Source organism: Condylura cristata, unplaced genomic scaffold (assembly GCF_000260355.1).
Source record: "Condylura cristata isolate star-nosed mole 26May11 unplaced genomic scaffold, ConCri1.0 scaffold00011, whole genome shotgun sequence".
NCBI lineage: Eukaryota > Metazoa > Chordata > Mammalia > Eulipotyphla > Talpidae > Condylura > Condylura cristata.
The window spans coordinates 16453992-16472037 of record NW_004567112.1 but is presented as its reverse complement, the minus strand read 5'-3'; the positions used below and the strand labels follow the sequence as shown (position 1 = coordinate 16472037).

Sequence of the window (18046 nt, the reverse complement as noted above, 5' to 3'; positions counted from 1 at the left end):
ACTTGAAGCTTTGTTGGGGAGCACATATATAAGGAAGGCATGTCATACAGAAGCCATGATCTTTATCATTAGGACCTGATAGTTCTGTTTTTTCAGTAATGGCCTTCAAACAATAGTTTAATAAGGAATCTCAATTAGTTGTTCTGCGTGCTGTGCAGAAAAACAGGGAGATGTCATGACTCAAGTGGTGTTTTTTTTTTCTTTTTTTTTAAAGATTTATTTATTTATTCATACAGAACTGGGGTACAGGCCAGAAGCTCAGGGGCAGTGAGAGGCTTCACCACAGACAGAGTGGGGAGCAGAACAGGCAGATCGATGAAGTACACTGCTGAGGGGAGCAGCGGGCGGGTCAGGAGAGGTCTGCCACGCCATGTGGTCACCTCCGGGGCAGGTGGGAATCGAACTCATGCGGAAGTGGTTTCAGCTTCTTAGTGCAGTGCTTTAACCCACTGCGCCACCAGGGAGGGCCCAAGTGGTGTTTTATTTGGAGTGTGAAAATTGTTAAGCTTTGTCAAACTTTGGAATGGATTCTACAGGACAGACTGTTTTTTTAATAAATCTGTTAAAAATGAAGGAATTGTCAGATCTGAGTGGGTTCAGCTATAGACCTTTGACTTACAGATCAAGGATGGACCAGGTAGTATCTTTTAAGACCTATTCATCACTGTGACCTTGATTTTAAACAGTATTTCCTTGGTTCTAGAATTTAGTATCTACCCTACCATAACCTACCTGAGCTAAAGTATCAGTTAGAAGGTACACCTGTATTCCCAGTACCTGCCCAGTGGGATAAAGTATACATCACTATCCCACTGCTAAAGGGAAAATGATGAAAATAAAGGATAGCCTGGCTAGTTGGTTTATTGGGCATTAAATGGAGAGGTATTAGCTTTTTATTTACTCTAAGCTCTCAGTTTCCCCAAAAGATGTTATATGATGAGGTTGGGCTGGAATTTGGAAACTCACATGGTTTTTCCTAAAGGTAATAAATTTTATGCATTTTTTCCAACAAAAATACACATCTTAAGCATCATATATGGCTTAGAATCTAAGAAAAATCTGTACTAGGTAATACAAAATTAAGTAGTTTTCCCCCATGTCTACTAAGTAGGATGGCTGGGGCGAGCAGTTGAACAAAGCCTGGAATGAAGCAGTAAAACCCAAGCCATAGGCTATTATTAGGATTGTATAATTCCAGCTTCATATTGACAAGTGTTCATTTTTATAATGGAGTGAGATCTCTCTTCACTAGCTCTTAGGGTAGGGTCTACAAAACAAACCCTGGTTAGTTCCAGATTGTGGTGTATGGTCAAAGAAATATTCAAAAATATTCAGTGTCAAAGGTGACAACTAGGAAGAGCTCTTCTAAGAGAAGCCACCTATCCTAGAGTCAGTGTGGATAAATGATAAAGAGAAAAATCCTGTTGTCAAACTATTTTTCCCCTCTCGGTTGACACTTAGCATTTTGGTCTTGGGGGAACTACTTAATATCTGTGCTTTTGTTACCTCAGCTGCACTCTGTGTAAGAGTGCAGGGGGTTGGGTTAGACTATTACTGGTTTAGATTTAGATCCTTGCTACTGGCATTTGACATCAGGAGTCCTGAAGCCTAGTGCTGTGTTTGCTGCCAGAAGATGATGGTGAAGCTGCCTATAGCTTGACAGCAGGTGACATTTTCCCTAATACTTTTTATGACAGTTTTTAAATATACAGAAGAATTATGTCAACTATCCATGAACCTCCAGCTATCCATGAACCTATCAGATTATAACTTGTTAACCTTTTGCAGTCATTTTATACTTTTTAATTTTAGACTTGCTAACAGCAGAATCATGGAAACAGAGGCCTAATTTCCACAATTACAGGCCATTTTTAAAAACATGCTGTACTTAACGAGTTTAAGAAGCAAATTTGTTTAGTTGATTATTGTATTAAATATATCATTTTCAGTTCTTCATTATCACAGGTACCAGGTATATCACAGATTAGGAAGTCAAAGCAAAGGCTTTTCAATTTATCTACTGGGAAAGGCCCAGCAGCATCCTAAATAGGACACCTACCTCAATTTCTAGCCTGCAGAACTGAGGAGGGCCTGGCTTCATGCCAAGACAGCAGCGAGCCTATTCCACTTAGTGACTCTTGTCAATAAGCCTCTAAGGAAGCAGGCAGGTATTCATGGACTCTGACTCATTAGCTTGGGAGGTGTCCACTGTCTTGAGGGGTAGCCTGTCCATTCATTCTTTCATTTATTCACTGAATGTTAAGTACCCACTATGTGTCAGTAATGTCTTAGCGCCAGTCACTAACAATAGGAAATTAAGAGCCAGGTGAACATACTGTCTGAATTTTGTTGGCCCCCTTCCTAATCTCTGTGACCTGCAGATTTCTTCAATCACACCCCACAATTTGGGTCTAAGCAAGGGTTGTTTTGTAGACCCCACCCTAAGAGCTAGTGAAGAGAGATCTCACTCCATTATAAAAATGAACACTTGTCAATATGAAGCTGGAATTATACAATCCTAATAACAGCCTATGGCTTGGATTTTACTGCTTCATTCCAGGCTTTGTTCAACCCTGATCCCATAGTCCTACAAGCACAGCCCCCACTGAGGTTAATGAGTTTATGTGAATGTAAATTTTGTGCTTAATCTTCTGCTGAGTGAGGCTTGCTCATCTAGAACATGGATAACCCAGCCCAGTCCCTCCCCCAAGGGGAACACTCCTAGCCCCAACTGTCATGCAGCAGTCAACCTGCTCCAGGTGCATTTGAAACAAAACTTTGCTGTCCTGACCCTACCCCTCTGCCTTATATATTAGCAGTGTCTCCTATACATTATCCAGAGCATTTGGAGAAAAAAAAAATGTCTATCAATGATGTCTGTCCAGGTAAGACATTTTAAATGGGCTTAAAGTCATTAACTTTTTCATTTGTGGAATGAAAAGTGATGAAGACAGAAAACAGATTTTCTCTCTACATCTGGGTCTGCTGCTGAATTAGTTATTTGGACATTCTGAAGCTATGAAAAATCCTTTGTCCACTTTGGGATTCAGTCCCGCCCTCTGTAAAAGGTGGTGTTGAACTCGGAACTCTGCATTCGCTTCTAGGCTTAGGAAATTATATGTTTATATTCAGGAGAGGTGACAGTGTATTTAAATTGCATGAATGAGTTGCCCACATTTATAAATCAGAAGATTTTACCAAAATATGAATTTCTGGCTTCTGTGGAAGTAGAAGAAATGCTGGCCTCAGCAACCACGCATTTCTGCACAGCTGTGGTGGCCAGAGAGCCCTGGCCCTCCCTTGAGACTGTCCCGTTAGACAGCATGCTGCATACCTATCCAGTCAGCTTTGCTGATTCCTGAGGACTTTGAGTTTGTGGCCCTGTTAAGGACAGTTTCATTAAAGTCAAAAACCAAGTGAGGATTTTTCCATTATAGTTCAAATGATGGCAGGTCTAGGCCTAAGCCATGAATCTGACTTACATATTTAATTCATTACAAGCAGAAAAACCCAGAAGGGCCTTTGGGCCTGTGGAGCTTTGCAGGGATGCTCTCAGGAGGGACCCCATGAGCTGGAGCTGTGTATGGTAATTTGACATATAGCTCAGAGCCTAATGGTGTCAGGTGAGGTGGCCTGTTCACTTCATTCTCTATTCCCAGGGTTAACAGGTTTCCATCACTGACTTTCTTTGTGAATATTGAATGAGCCTCCTCTGGAAAGCAAAGCCTCAAAATGTCAAATTGCTAGGGAGGAAAGTTTTGATCAGCAAATGCAGAAGGATTTGTGTGGTTTCTAGGCATAGTAGTCTTTTATTAATTTTTAAATTAACTTTATTATCTAAGTAAGGAAATGTGATGGAGGCATTTTTCTTTTTGCTTTTAAATAATGTAGCAGGAGCCTATGAAGCTGATACAATCCTTTAGCAATGGTGATTTCTCCCAGTAATGGGCAATATTCACTGCATAGGTCTAAGCCATGCCCAAATAGTGCCTGCTCCTCTATTGAAAATTTCCATAGTCTCCCTCAAAATGCTGATTTTTCTAATTGTACAGAAGGGAAAAGGCAGGCTGAGTATATTTAAGTGACTTGCACAAAGAAAGTACAGTCCAGAAGGGTTAGGACCAAGACTAGAACTAGGCTTCTACCTCTTATACAATTACATTGTAGGGCTTGTTCTTGCTCTTTTGGGAAGTTCCCAAATAATAGCAACTAAAAGGGAAATGTATGGATAGTGGAGCTAGTGTAAAGTGGGGAAGAATGATCAAGAAAGGACAACCAGGTGATAATTCCCTTTACCACGATTAAGTTATTATAAATTGAACATCATCTCTGCCTGGGATTGACTCAGTTTAGTCCTTAAACTAGGTTAATTATTAAGTACCCTATTTCACTTTTAAATGTTTTTTTGTTGTTGTTGTTGTTTTGTTTTTGGATAATATAAGGATGTCCAGCTATTACAAATTTGGTCCAGGCACATTTTTGTGTGTTTATTTTATGTCAAAACATTTTTTGTTTTCAAAATTTATCAGGAGTTTTGGCCTATGATCAGAAGCTCAGGCAAATGAGGGAATAGTTTGCTGTCAGCACATGGTCAGTGCATAGCCACCGTGGCAGTGGTGATTCGGGCGTGGTGTGCTGTCCCATTCTGGTTTTCCCTCCTGTGTTCTGAGATAGCTGTTGTTGTGTCTTGGTATGTATGTGCAGAGGAGGTGATAAATTCTTTGGTCCTAGTCAGGAAGGGCAGCCCAGGACAATCTATGACAGAGTGTCTTGAAAACCACGAAGGTGTTTTTTTCTAATTTAAGGCATAGCAGGACTGCCTTAAATTGGCAGGGCCCCAGCATCACCTACAACACAGCTCTTTTGTTTAAAACGTTTTCTAACTCCCAAGTGCCTAAGAGTGAAATCTAAACTCCTATAGCTGGCTTTCAGTCTACCAGAAACTGACCCCAACCAACTTCCTGGCATTATTTCTGTTTTCCTTCAAAGGCCGTAGGACCAGACTTAGACACTCCTTTCCAGCTTCACCTCTTTTTCTCCTCCACTAGAATGTCTTTTTCTCTTTATTCCCTCTCAACCTTTTTATTAGGGACTGAGTGTTAGGTGTCCCCCCTCCTCCTAAATTCTGAGGTGGGATCCTCCACCTCCCAGTGTAACTGCAATGGGGCCTCTGAGGAATTTAGTAGCTAAGGATGGAGCCCTTTCCATTAACGTTAGTGTCCTTAGAAGAGGAACCAGAGCACCTGCACTCTCTGTGTCCACACTCAGAGCAAAGGTCCTGTGAGGACAGAGGGGTGGACTGCTGACCTGGAAGAGAGCTGTTACCAGAAGCCAGCCCTGTAGAACATTGATCTTGGACTTCTAGCCTCCATGGCAGTAAGAAAATCCATTTCTAATATTTAGGCAGCCTGTACTTTAGTTCTTGTATGCATAAATAAATAAATCTTAAAAAAAAAAAGGTATGTCAGAGGATCAAGACAGGAGTTTCTGATTCATTTTTACATTGGGATCTGGCATATTTGTCTATTCATAGGAGGTTTAATTTACGATGGGGTGAAATTTTGGGGAGAGAAAAGACCATGGGCTCCAGGAACTCAGCTGGTAGGGGAAAACTAGCATTTTATGACTGGGAAGCAGAAACATAAATTGAAGCTCCATTATCAAACCCATTTGAGTCTGAATCTTAAGGACAGTCTTGAATTAAGACATTCAGAATTGGGTAGAGGGTGGGTCCCGTCCTAGTTCCCATCCTCCTACCAGAGACTTCCTTGTTTTCCTTCCTCTTCTTAGATGTGGTTTTTAAATTTGTATCTTGGAACAGGCAACATTTATGTTAATCAACATTTACAAATTGTGTCTCCATAAAAGGTTTTCTGAAAATCAGGATCTGTGCTGCATGTTTGAGTCACAGTGATTAGTATTTAAAGCAGCCAATCTCAGTTTTGTTAATGCAGCTCAAGTAGACTAAGATGTACTTCTTGGAATAGCTCTTACGTCAGTGATAAGGATTATTACTGAGCTCAGAAACTTTCAGACACTTTTGTGCAACACTGAGCTGAAGACTGCGCCTGGATGCACCAGCAGCCAGAAAGAACATTCTGAAACATGACAGAAAGCCTTGCAGTGGCAGGCCTGGCAGTCAGGAGGCCTCGAGTCCCAAGAAAGGCAGCCTGTGTACTTCCAGCTGCAAGCTCCTTTCTCAGAGGAGCCGCTAAGGTAGAGGGGACAGTGCAGGAAGTGGGTGACTGCAGACAGCAGGGGAACTCTTGGGGCTGGGGTTCCCACTGGGTAGGTTCCAGGTTGAATAGGGCACTGGGGGTTTTGGGGGAGGCACTGGAGTGGGAGGGAGCGGGGATGCAGAGCAGGAAGCACAAGGGCAGCGGCCCCTGCCTGTGGCTGCCCTGCAATCACCTGAGCCCAGGAATCCCAGGGTAGGGTGAGGAAGGGCAGCACTCCAGGAGTTTGGGTCCTCAAGGGAGAAGGATTTTCTCACAACTCAGAAAGCCACGCTTTTTATTTCTCTTCTCACCTCAGTAACTGTGTCCAGAAAACATCTAGAAAATGAGAGCTATAGGCAAGCTTGCAAAAGTCCTCTAGGGAAAAGTAAATGACATTGCTGATTTGATGATTCTACTGTTGTATAAAAGGCAAAAAGCATTCTACCTACATAAACAATGTTGCTTCGGAGAAAGTCCTGCCAGGGGAAGCAGATTTAATTGTAGGGAAAGTCTGTCTAATACTTGCCTAGTTTCTGTTTGTCCTCAAAAGATCTGGTGCTTCAGTGTGATTAAAATGTCACTGTTGAAGCAATAACTTTGAATGCCGTTTTACACTAGGTGGTTTTCCAGGGGAAAGGAAGTGAGCCTCTCTACCAAATTAGACTTTTATATTGAGAAACTAAATGTGCAGCATGCCATTTGGCATTTTACATGCAATCTTTGAGAAAATCAAACTGAAAGACTTTGAGGTTTGGATGCAGGTCTCCCAATATCTCTGAATCTGCAGATGGGAGCACTGAATACTCTTCCTTTTTTAGTCCAATGAGGATGCTGGCAAGAGAGATCAGTGAGGGAAGGTATTTGTAGGAGGCCCTAGACAGCATCTATTTCCTCCAGACTTCAAGAAAGATTCTTAGAAGCAGGTGTCATTCTGGGGAGCCCCTGGAAGTCAAGCCTGTATTAGTAACCCTGGCCCCTCAATACAGGTAGGATAACCCCTTGAACTAAAAAGCCTCCTTGCTATGACGGACTCACTTGAATTAGGCACCTGGATTGGCCTGTTTGCCTTGGGTATGTATACTCCAGTATGACTCCCTCACCCACCAGCCATGTAAACATTACTTTCCAGTCCCCTGTGTGAACTTGGGTGTGAAATATTTTATTATATATTATAAATTATCTTAGTGGGGCCTTTCTGTCATTTTTGCTGCAAAGTCTCACTGTCATTCTGCTTTAGCCATCCCTAATTTCTTACTGCTATACTGGAAAAATAAGTTCAGATTTAAAACAAAACCTCATTCACAGACTTGCAGGCATAATATCAGAGAAATAAGGCAGACCCATAGCACCTTGTCCATTGTTGTAGATACTGTGGCTTTTTTTTTTTTTTAAATGCAGAAATGGGGTACAAGCCAGAGGTGCAGGGACGGTGAGAGGATTCACCAGATACAGAGTGGGGAGCAGAACAGGCCGACTGACAAAGTACATTGCTGAGGGGAGCAGCGAGCGGGTCAAGGGAGGTCTGCACAGCCCTGTGGTTCACCTGGTGGGGTGGGAGGTAGGGAGGGGAAGGAGGGAGATCCAACTGGAACTGAAGCTGAAGCCTCTGCGGCCAGCTTGCAGTGCTGCGTCCTTGTCTTTACCCGTTACGCCACCAGGGAGGGCCCTGGTACTGTGCCTTTTACTGTGATGAAATGGGAAACCAGAGGAGGGTTCCAAACAAGGAAGCAAGACCTTTCTGCTGCTGGGTTCAGAAGGTAAAGAAGCACAGTAGAAGAGTTACGATGCCACTGAACTCATTCCTATCAGAAATTAATCAGAAAAAAACTGATTGGTTTACTAGAATAGAAGAACAAGTACTTCTAGCATACAAAAAAAAGCAATTATTTTAGGGATTGTTTCTGTTAAGTTGCAGGAAAAGACCTAAATTATACCCAGGAAACAAACACTTTCAACAGGATTATGAGAAGATCTTTATGACATGGAAGATGGGGAAACAGCTTAATTTCAGCCTTCCCACCTCCAATACTTTAGGGTTTTCAGCGGACCTGAAAAGCGCTGCGATGGCCCGTGTGGCCAGCAGATGGCGCCATGTGACAGTGAACGGCGAGGCGCCCGCATTGTATGGGCTGAGAGGCGCCGGAGAGCGAATCTGCAGTGCCGGGCGGTGCTATAGCTGTTCACCCTGGAGAAGCAGTGCGTGCGAATAGAGAGAGGAAGGGGCGCCGACGATGCTCCGAGTTCATTTTAGGCCAGTGGGGATCTTAAACCATACCTAGTCCGGCTTCTCCCGCTCCTGGGTCAGAAAAGCGCATCCCTCTCAGTACCACATTAAGCACTCGGGAGCCAATAACGCGGCGCAGAGAGAGCCCGGTCTTCGGTCCAGTCGTGCCAACCCAGGCGCAGGGATCTACTACTGAGGGTCCTCGGGGAGTCGCGGACCGCAGACGGTCCCTTTTCATTGGTAGTTGGACGGGCAGCCCCGCCTCCTCTCGTACAGCTCTCAACTGTGACTGGCTATCGGGTCCCGGCTGGTCACACCCCCTCCTCTCGCAAATACACAAGAGTCACGCGCCTTTCAGTTGGAAACTTGGCGTGCAGAGGACGGTGGCCCTCATCGCCCCACCCACTTACCTTGCCATTGGTCCGCGGCGCAGCTCACGGCCACGCCCCCATTCCAGCCCCCTGGCTGGGAGGGCGGGCGCACGCTCGTGATTGGCTGGTCGGCCTGCCTCTCGCGGGAGCGGCTGGCTCTCTCCCCACGCCCTCCCCCTCCCGCGAGCCTCGAGGTGCCTCTGCTGGCCGAGGCCGACTCAGTGTCAGTCAGGGAGGCGGGCTGCTGGACGCTGGGTGCAGACACTCCATTGCAATCTCGCCCCGAGGCCGATGCCTGCGCTCGCGCCGCGGGGTAGGAAGGATGAAGCCGCAGCTGGAGCAGCCACACTATGATTGGCTGTGGCGCTGGTGAACCCGAAGTAAAGATGGCGGGCGGGCAGGCAGCCGCCGCACTGCCCACTTGGAAGATGGCGGCTCGCCGCAGCCTCAGTGCCCGCGGCTGGGGGGTCCTGCAGGCGGCGGAGCGGCTACTGCCGCTGTTACTGCTGAGCTGCTGCTGCGGCGCGGGCGGCTGCGCAGCGGCTGCCGAGAACGAGGAGACGGTGATCATCGGGTTGCGGCTGGAGGACACGAACGACGTGTCGTTCATGGAAGGAGGGGCGCTGCGGGTGAGCGAGCGGACCCGGGTCAAGCTGCGGGTGTACGGGCAGAACATCAACAACGAGACGTGGTCCCGCATAGCTTTCACCGAGCACGAGCGGCGGCGCCACAGCCCCGGCGAGCGCGGGCTGGGGGGTCCCGCGCCCCCAGAGCCGGACAGCGGCCCCCAGCGCTGCGGCATCCGCACTTCAGATATCATCATCTTGCCCCACATCATTCTCAACCGCCGTACTTCGGGCATCATTGAGATCGAGATCAAACCGCTGCGCAAGATGGAGAAGAGCAAGTCCTATTACCTGTGCACGTCGCTCTCCACGCCAGCCCTGGGCGCCGGGGGTCCGGGGTCCGCGGGCGGCGCCGTCGGGGGCAAGGGTGGCTCCGGGGTGGCCGGGCTCCCCCCGCCCCCGTGGGCCGAGACCACCTGGATTTACCACGACGGCGAGGACACCAAGATGATAGTAGGTGAGGAGAAGAAGTTCTTGCTGCCCTTCTGGCTGCAGGTGATCTTCATTTCGTTGCTCCTCTGCCTGTCAGGAATGTTCAGCGGCCTTAACCTGGGGCTCATGGCCCTGGACCCCATGGAGCTGCGCATCGTGCAGAACTGCGGCACCGAGAAGGAGAAAAATTATGCCAAGCGCATTGAGCCCGTGCGCAGGCAGGGCAACTACCTGCTGTGCTCGCTGCTGCTGGGCAACGTGCTGGTCAACACCACTCTCACCATCCTGCTCGACGACATCGCGGGCTCAGGCCTCGTGGCGGTGGTGGTCTCCACCATCGGCATCGTCATCTTCGGGGAGATCGTGCCCCAGGCCATCTGCTCCCGGCACGGCCTGGCAGTGGGAGCTAACACGATCTTCCTCACCAAGTTTTTCATGATGATGACCTTCCCCGCTTCTTACCCCGTCAGCAAGCTGCTGGACTGCGTCCTGGGCCAGGAGATAGGCACAGTCTATAATCGGGAGAAACTGCTAGAGATGCTCCGGGTCACTGACCCCTATAACGACCTCGTTAAGGAGGAGCTGAACATCATCCAGGGGGCTCTGGAGCTCCGCACCAAGACGGTGGAGGATGTGATGACTCCCCTCCGGGATTGCTTCATGATCACCGGGGAGGCCATCCTGGACTTCAACACCATGTCGGAGATCATGGAGAGCGGCTACACTCGTATCCCAGTATTTGAAGGGGAGCGCTCCAACATCGTGGACCTCCTCTTTGTCAAAGACTTGGCATTTGTGGATCCAGATGACTGTACTCCCCTGAAAACCATCACTAAGTTTTATAACCACCCCTTGCACTTTGTTTTCAATGACACCAAGTTGGACGCTATGCTGGAAGAATTTAAGAAAGGTGGGAAATTTTGGTATCTTTCTTTGCTTGCTCTTTCTCTCTCCATCCTCCTCCCTACTTGAGTCCTCTACCCTCAGACCAACCCCCCAAGGCGAGTTGACCGGAATTTCTCCTTCCCTCTCTTAATTGCAAAGTTGAAAGGGTGGCGTGGATTTGGGCACGGATTGAACTAGTAAGCGCTTCTAGGTTTTTTAAAAGCACAAGATTGCCATCCCTTGCTTTCTCCATATCAAAAAGTAGGCTTCCTAACTTATGTGATGATATTCCATGCGCTGCCCTTCTGAGGGGTGGGGAGCTCTGGTCTGGAGGGGTCGGTGAGGCTTTGCCAGGGTTCTGAGTGGTTAGATGAAAGGGGCTGGCTAATGCCATACTGTGCCTTTGGGTTGAGTATACTAATTGTAGGCATTTAGAAAACATGTAAATAACGTTTCTAAATACAGCCATTTCCCTCCTTAAACTTTACTGAGGTTTCAGAGATTGAAAGTACATTTTCAATAGCTTAGGTTCCTGATTAGGTGACCTGTTGGGGGTAAATTGGGATCTGCCTTTGAGGATAGGGCATGGGGTAAGCCAACTTACACACACACACACACACACACACACACACACACACTCATTTGGATGTGATTCATGTGTTAGCTAGAAAGAGGGTTTTTGTTTGTGTTCTTAATTAAAGTTAGTTAACATTTAATTTAGAAATACTAGAGGTAGGTTTACCTATGGCTTGTTTGTATTTACCTGACAAAGAACAAAATTTCCCAGACCTAGTGTGGTTTTGGCAGAAAGCTTGAACCTCTAACAGTGAGCTAAATCCCTCTATTATGGCTCTGTTTCTTGAATCTTTCTGCATTAAAGTGTTCTTTTAAACCTTATTACCTGGTACATTAAATTGAAGTATTTCTCTAAATCCATGTTACAGGGAAGTGAAGTGCGGAGAATGAAGTATCCATCTTTCTTGTATCCTGGTGTTTTTTTGTTTGTTTGAACATGTAATGAACAGGTACATACAGACAAACTCTTACTGTTACTACTGGAATTCTGCCTTTAAAAAAGTTTCAGAAATAGCGTTGTCATTTGAAAAGCAAAGCTAAATTTAAAAATTGTGTGTACCAGGATGTGTGCACTTGTTAAAGTATATGTAGCCATTAATGACCTGATAGTTCTCCGAGCTAATTTTTCCTTCTTTAAATAGAATTTGGATCAGCAAATAGGTTCTTTCCACTGAAATCTGGCATGTGGGAGTGGAGACCAGCTCCCTGGATGTGATGATGTGAACATATTCATAGAGTGTGTGGTTGTCCTAATTCCTTTTTCCTGGCTGAATGGTGTCCTTGCTGGAACAGGATCACATTGCAGTAATTTTCAGATAAAGGAATAGAGCAGAATGTGCTTTGGAGATTGGTAATTTGCATGTAAAAGCAGGGGAGATTCTTCTGGATTCTTAAACAGTAAAAAAGAAAATGTCCATTATCTCAAGGTGACAGAATTCCTCTGGGGGTGCCATTATTCTTTCCCCACTAAGCTGGCAAATTAGAGCAGCTAAACAGTTGTCATTTTGCAGTGATACAGAAAGATGGTTTGAAGTGTTTGAAAATGCATTTTAAATATTTATTTAGTCTTTCTGTTGCTAAATTACCCACAGTTATTCAGGTAACTTTTTTTTACATTTGGGGGGGGTTTACACATCTCCTGATGGTCTGATAACACTCTTAATGTATATTCCCTGCTGAAAACTCTTTACCTCACTTCTGTATCTGTTTTTTTCCCTTTGAGAATGTAGTTCTTCACTTCACAGCTCATTAATTATCCCAAACTCAAATTTTCAATTTATTTTTGGTTGTCCTTGATCAGTTTTCCATTGGTTCAGACTTTCATTTTCGTAAGAAATTTTTCCCCCTCAAAATTGCATTTCACACTATTTTCTTTGAAATTTATCCTTTAACTGATTGATCTATTAATATTTTCCTCTGAATTCTAGAAAAAATAACAATGCACAAGGTTTTATTTTGCCCTTAGCCAGGATAATAATTTGGTTAATAAGATAGTACAAGTTACAGTACATGTAAGCTAATGGCATCCTTAAAGAGCAGTCTAAGATGGTTGGCTACAAGTGGGAAATTTAAACCTTGATCTTTAGTGGATAGAAGAGTGGGTGTTTGGAGTAATTGATTTTCATCTTTCCTTCCTTGATCTTTTTTTTGATCAATTTGGGCACTTTAACTACACTAAACTCTGAGATAATAAGCTGATATGATAATAAATTTTTCTGGACAGTGAAAATATTTTACTTGATTCCCTCCCTCCCCCACTTTGTAATTTAGTCATGAACTAATGTGAACAGTAAAACTTCTATTTTTTTTTCTCTATTGATTAATGGAATATGGGATGGTTTCTTTCTCACTTTCCTTCGTTCTAATAATATCAACTGTAGTTTCCAACCTGGTTAGAACATTAATCTAGGTATCACTGAAAAATAACCCTTCATATAGTCATTTCAGTCCATCACTCTTCTGAAATTTTCTTTATTGAAGAGGAGGGTAGGTTTTATGCTGTGTAATGAAATGAAAAGCTACCTTTACATAACTATGTATGAATGTCTTTGCTTTAATAACTAGAATTTTTTGTTTGGCTACCAAGGCTGAAGACTTTGTCTGAAGTTGAAAGATAAGAGTGCTAATTTACAGTCAGCTTATTATTGTTACTTATTTACTCTGTGCCAGGTGCACCGCTGAACCAGGTGATTCACTTTACATAAATCACCTTGTTTAAATCTCTTAATGATTGAGTGAAGCAGTATCTCTAGTTTACAAATGAGGGAATTGAGGCTTTGGTTAAATGATTTGTTCAAGGTCACACAGTAATTTGGGATTTGGGATTTTAACTCAGGCCTATGTGACATCAGAACTTGTTCTCTTAACATCTCTTTCATGCTGGTCCCCTTGATCCTGATTTAAATTTCTATTTTAAGGCAAAAAGAGATTAGGTCATCCGTCAATACCTTGTTTCACAGACTCAGAAATGTATTTAATTATCTCTCTATATATTTAATTGTATATATGTACATATACGTTTGTATAAATACATATGTGTATATATATTTGGAAAGCCATATATACACACACACACACACACATAAAGCCTATAACCTTGCTTCTGTGATATTCTACATAGCTGCTGGTGGCTCCACTTTTGCCATTAAAACAGATCATCATTTTTAGGTTCCATGATCACAAATCTGATGAATTGTTTCCAGTATTTCCAGGTCAAGTATCAAGATCCACTTTGGAAATGTTTTATACTCACATTATAGTACTGGTATGCTACTTCAGTGACTACTCTACTGCTGTTTTTCTAGAAGCTAAAGCATGTAGCAATGTTTCACTTAGTGTGTCATCTGTTTCTGTTGCAAAGGTGACACAGACTCCGATTTGTGCTTTAATCTCAATCTGTCCATTTTTTATAACTGCCCATGTCATAGTTGTCAGCGCACATCGGCCAGCTCTCAGTGCCCATGTAATGTCTTTTCTTGTTAACTTTGTAGTTGTTTGTAAATCTAAATAAGAGAATAAAAGTAAATACCATTAGAGGACTATGGGAATTTTAGAAAAATTGTCGAAAGCAAAATAGTATAGAGGAAGGAAAAGGTAAATGTCTACATAGAAAGGACTCCCCACTTACATGACACAAAACCTTTAACAAAACCTGCAGGGAGGTCATCCCATCCAGCTGACTACTCTGAGATTGAATTTGAAGAATTAATACTAGCTACTGTTTTTTCTTGTTTGGTTTTTTTTTTTTAGCTTTGTAACTATTGCATTCCAGTACTTGTTTATAGCTGCTCAGGCTTAGCTACGTTCTTTTCTTTTCTTTTAAAGATTTATTTATTCATGTGTACAAGAGATGGGGTGTAGGCCAGAGGTGTGGCGGGTTGAGAGTATTCATATTCACGAAAGAGAGAGTAGGGAGCAAAAAAAAAAAAACTGGCAGATCTATGAAATATACTGCTGGGGGGAGCATGGACAAGACAGGAAACTGCTTGATAGCACTGTCTCTAACCGGTGTGCCACCAGGGAGGCCCCCTCTTACTTTTTCTTAGTTAAGAACAAGTAGCATTCCCAGATGATGTCTTTAAGGAAAGAGTGCAATGTGTAGTTTTTACTGAAAATATTAAGTATATAATTATTTCTTCCATACAAGTCTTTACATATTAATTTGCTGAGAATTTAATATTAAAAAGTTTTTTTCTCACCAAATAATGTTCCACTTGCTTAGAGTCCAGGGTCATATTTTTATTGATCTTTCAATGTATGAATGATTTTGTGTTTATTATTTTGTACAATAATTTTGTGTTTAAGAACATCATTATGAAATACCCAGAGTGTGAAAGTCAAATCAGAGAGAAGGCCAGCAGCTTGGGATCAAGTCTAGTGCTTGTAAATTTACCAGATGATAAGAAATACTTGCGGTAGGGTGGGTGGTCACTCATTGAGAATGAGATTCTCATTTATTAAGACTAAGACTGTTCTGGCCCTCCCTGGTGGCGCAGCGGGTTAAAGCACAGCACTGAGAAGCTTAAGCCACTTCCACATGAGTTTGATCCCCGCCTGCCCTGGAGGTGACCACATGGCGTGGCAGACCTCTCCTGCCTGCCCGCTGCTCCCCTCAGCAGTATATTTCAGTAAAGCTGCCTGTTCTGCTCCCCACTCTGTCTCTGGTGAATCCTCTCACCCTCCTCATCTCTGGTCTGTACCCCAGTTATGTATGAATAAATAGATAAATCTTTAAAAAAAAAAAAAGACTAAGACTGTTCTTATGGGCATAGTACTAGTAATAATAAGAATAAAGCCTCACTCAGAGACCTCTTGGACCAGGTTCCAGGGAAGTAATCTTGGAATCTCTGTTGTTAACAGTTACCCTACGGCAGTTCTTTGGTTTAGTGGGTGAGGTAAGTTAGGGAAATGGTCTGCCAGCTTCTGGGAAGGAAAGTAAACCTAAGAATGAGCAGAGGAAAGACCATGAAATGATTTGCTTAGGGCTGTCCACCTAGCGAGTAGGACTGATCCAACCGGAACCTGCCTCTGTCTGGCCTGGGGGCTGAAGGTCTTGGCACTTCAGCATGTCTGTCTCTGGTTTACCGGTTTCAGGCTCCTCGGTTGCAGGCAGCTGCAGCATTGGAGAAGCAAATATTCAGGGTTGCCGCTGGCTTTTACTTGTCAATTTTAATGTCACTGTTTCCAGTATCCTGGGTTCATCAATATTTGAAAGGCATTTGCTACAAAGAAAAGAAATCCGAGTATGTGAGCTCTTTTTATTTTAGATTAATTTTGATTTCCTTACTCTGCTAAGGTTGAACTAGGAGGGTCTTAGATTGTGTGAAATTGCAGGAAGTTGATTATAAGGTATTTCTTTTGAATTGTTTTGAATATCCCTGAATGTGTTTTCTTTTGGGTTGTTTTTTCTATGAGGGTGATGAAGGTTGGATTGGGGACTGTGGGGTGAAACTTTGTTGGCACTTTTAATTAAAAACACCTTGTTCACAGTACAAGTCAGTAAAATCCCATTGAAATATTCATCAAAGCATTTGAAGCATGTGTCCCATTATTCATGCATCTATGCACTCTCCCCCTTTTTAAAAAGTTTTTTAATAATGTAAGCTAAATTCTTACTGTGAATTGTGCCTAATTTTGGGAGGTTATTTGTGTTAATAAGATCACCAAAGCTGGGACATGGCCTTTTAGGTCAGGAAAGACCGTAGTTAAAATCCAGCTCTGACTTTGTGAGATCTGGATGGAACAGGAAAGGACCTTGTTCTGCTTTTTCTCTTGGTTTTTACGGCGATTACATACCACCTGCCCCCTCCCTACCTCAAAGGGCCTCAAATTTATTTAAATTCAGAAGCATTCCAGACAACTGTAAGAAACAGATATTTTTAATTATTAGCAAATCTTAACAAAATTTAAGATATCACTATTCAAGAGAACCCACAAATAGACTGCACCAACATGATATTTTATTGTTTTGCTCTTGAATTAATTAAACTTTTAAGAACAAACTTTTGGATTCTAATTAGGTATTAGTTACATATAAAGTAGTATATTTCTTTCTAAGGACCCCTTTACTCTAAGTGCATGTATTTTTTGCAGTAAGATTTACTTAGCTTATAAAGAATGTTTATTCAGTTTAACTATACGGAAATGGATGACCAGAATTGAATGCAGTTTATTTCAGTGTTGTCTTTTCATCTTCTCAGAACAACAAGGAACTCCAAATCCTACCAACACTGAAAGGGGTGGGGGTAGGGGGAGACACAATAAGAAGCATTCTTTCTTTCAGCATCACTAGGCTGGCTGGTGACCTCAGAATGTCTGTATATAAGGATTTTAGGGGTGGCAGGCTTTGGGAGGAAAAACTAATGGGCTACTGATAGGCAACCTTTGTAGAGGACATATGTTTATGAGGTTGGTTTAGAGGTTTGATGGAGATCATGAGGGTGCTGGCCCGCCCTGTTATGTTATGAGTGGTCATGATACTGCTTTGTCATGATGTTGAGAGCCTCACTTCTTCCTACTGCATCCCCTACTTGCTGTCATACCTAGGTGGGAATGTTTCTCTTTGAATTTACATCCTGTGGGGAGGATATTACCTGCTAATGCAAAAATTAAGAAAATTATGCTCTTCCTGGCTCTACTTTGGGTAAGTAATTTATCCTCTTTAAACCTTAGGGGTTTTTTTTTCCCATAGGAAAATGGGGTATTTTCTAATGCATAAGGTACTTGGTAAGAGTTCATGTGACAATGAATGCAAAGATGCTATTAATAGTACCTGGTACTTAGTGCTCAGTTAACCATCAGTTTTGTCTAATGGTTCTCTTGGTTCTTTGTTGTTCTTGGTCTTTCTCTCACTCAGGACTGTTAGTCAAAAGAGGAATAGTCAGAAGAGGAACCTCAGGGCATGCATCCTGACAGTTGTTACAGATGCTGAAATCTTGAAAGTGACTGGTTGTTGTAGGGATTTTGAATTATTAGCATCTCTGCTGCAGTCTAGGTTCTGCTGCTTTACAGCAGTTGCTGTTACATGACTGGATGGCACATACAGGATGGATGCATTATTTTTTTTTGAGATTTATTTATTTATGCATGCAGAACTGGGGTACAGGCCAGAGGTACAAGGGTGGTGAGAGGATTCACCAGAGACAGAGTGGGGAGCAGAACAGGCAAATGGATGAAGTACACTGCTGAGGGGAGCAGCGGGTGAGACAGGAGGTC

At 43.4% G+C, this 18046-nt stretch overlaps 1 protein-coding gene across 1 annotated transcript in view; it reads left to right on the top strand.

The window, feature by feature from the left end:
* Nucleotides 1-8121: 8121 nt before the first annotated feature.
* The window catches only part of CNNM2 (cyclin and CBS domain divalent metal cation transport mediator 2), a 134006-nt gene continuing 124081 nt past the window's right edge, over nucleotides 8122-18046 (top strand). The window contains exon 1 of the mRNA XM_004680476.2: nucleotides 8122-10781. Within this exon, the coding sequence (XP_004680533.1) occupies nucleotides 9164-10781 (1618 nt within the window). The 5' untranslated portion in view covers nucleotides 8122-9163. The remainder of the gene's footprint in view (nucleotides 10782-18046) is intronic.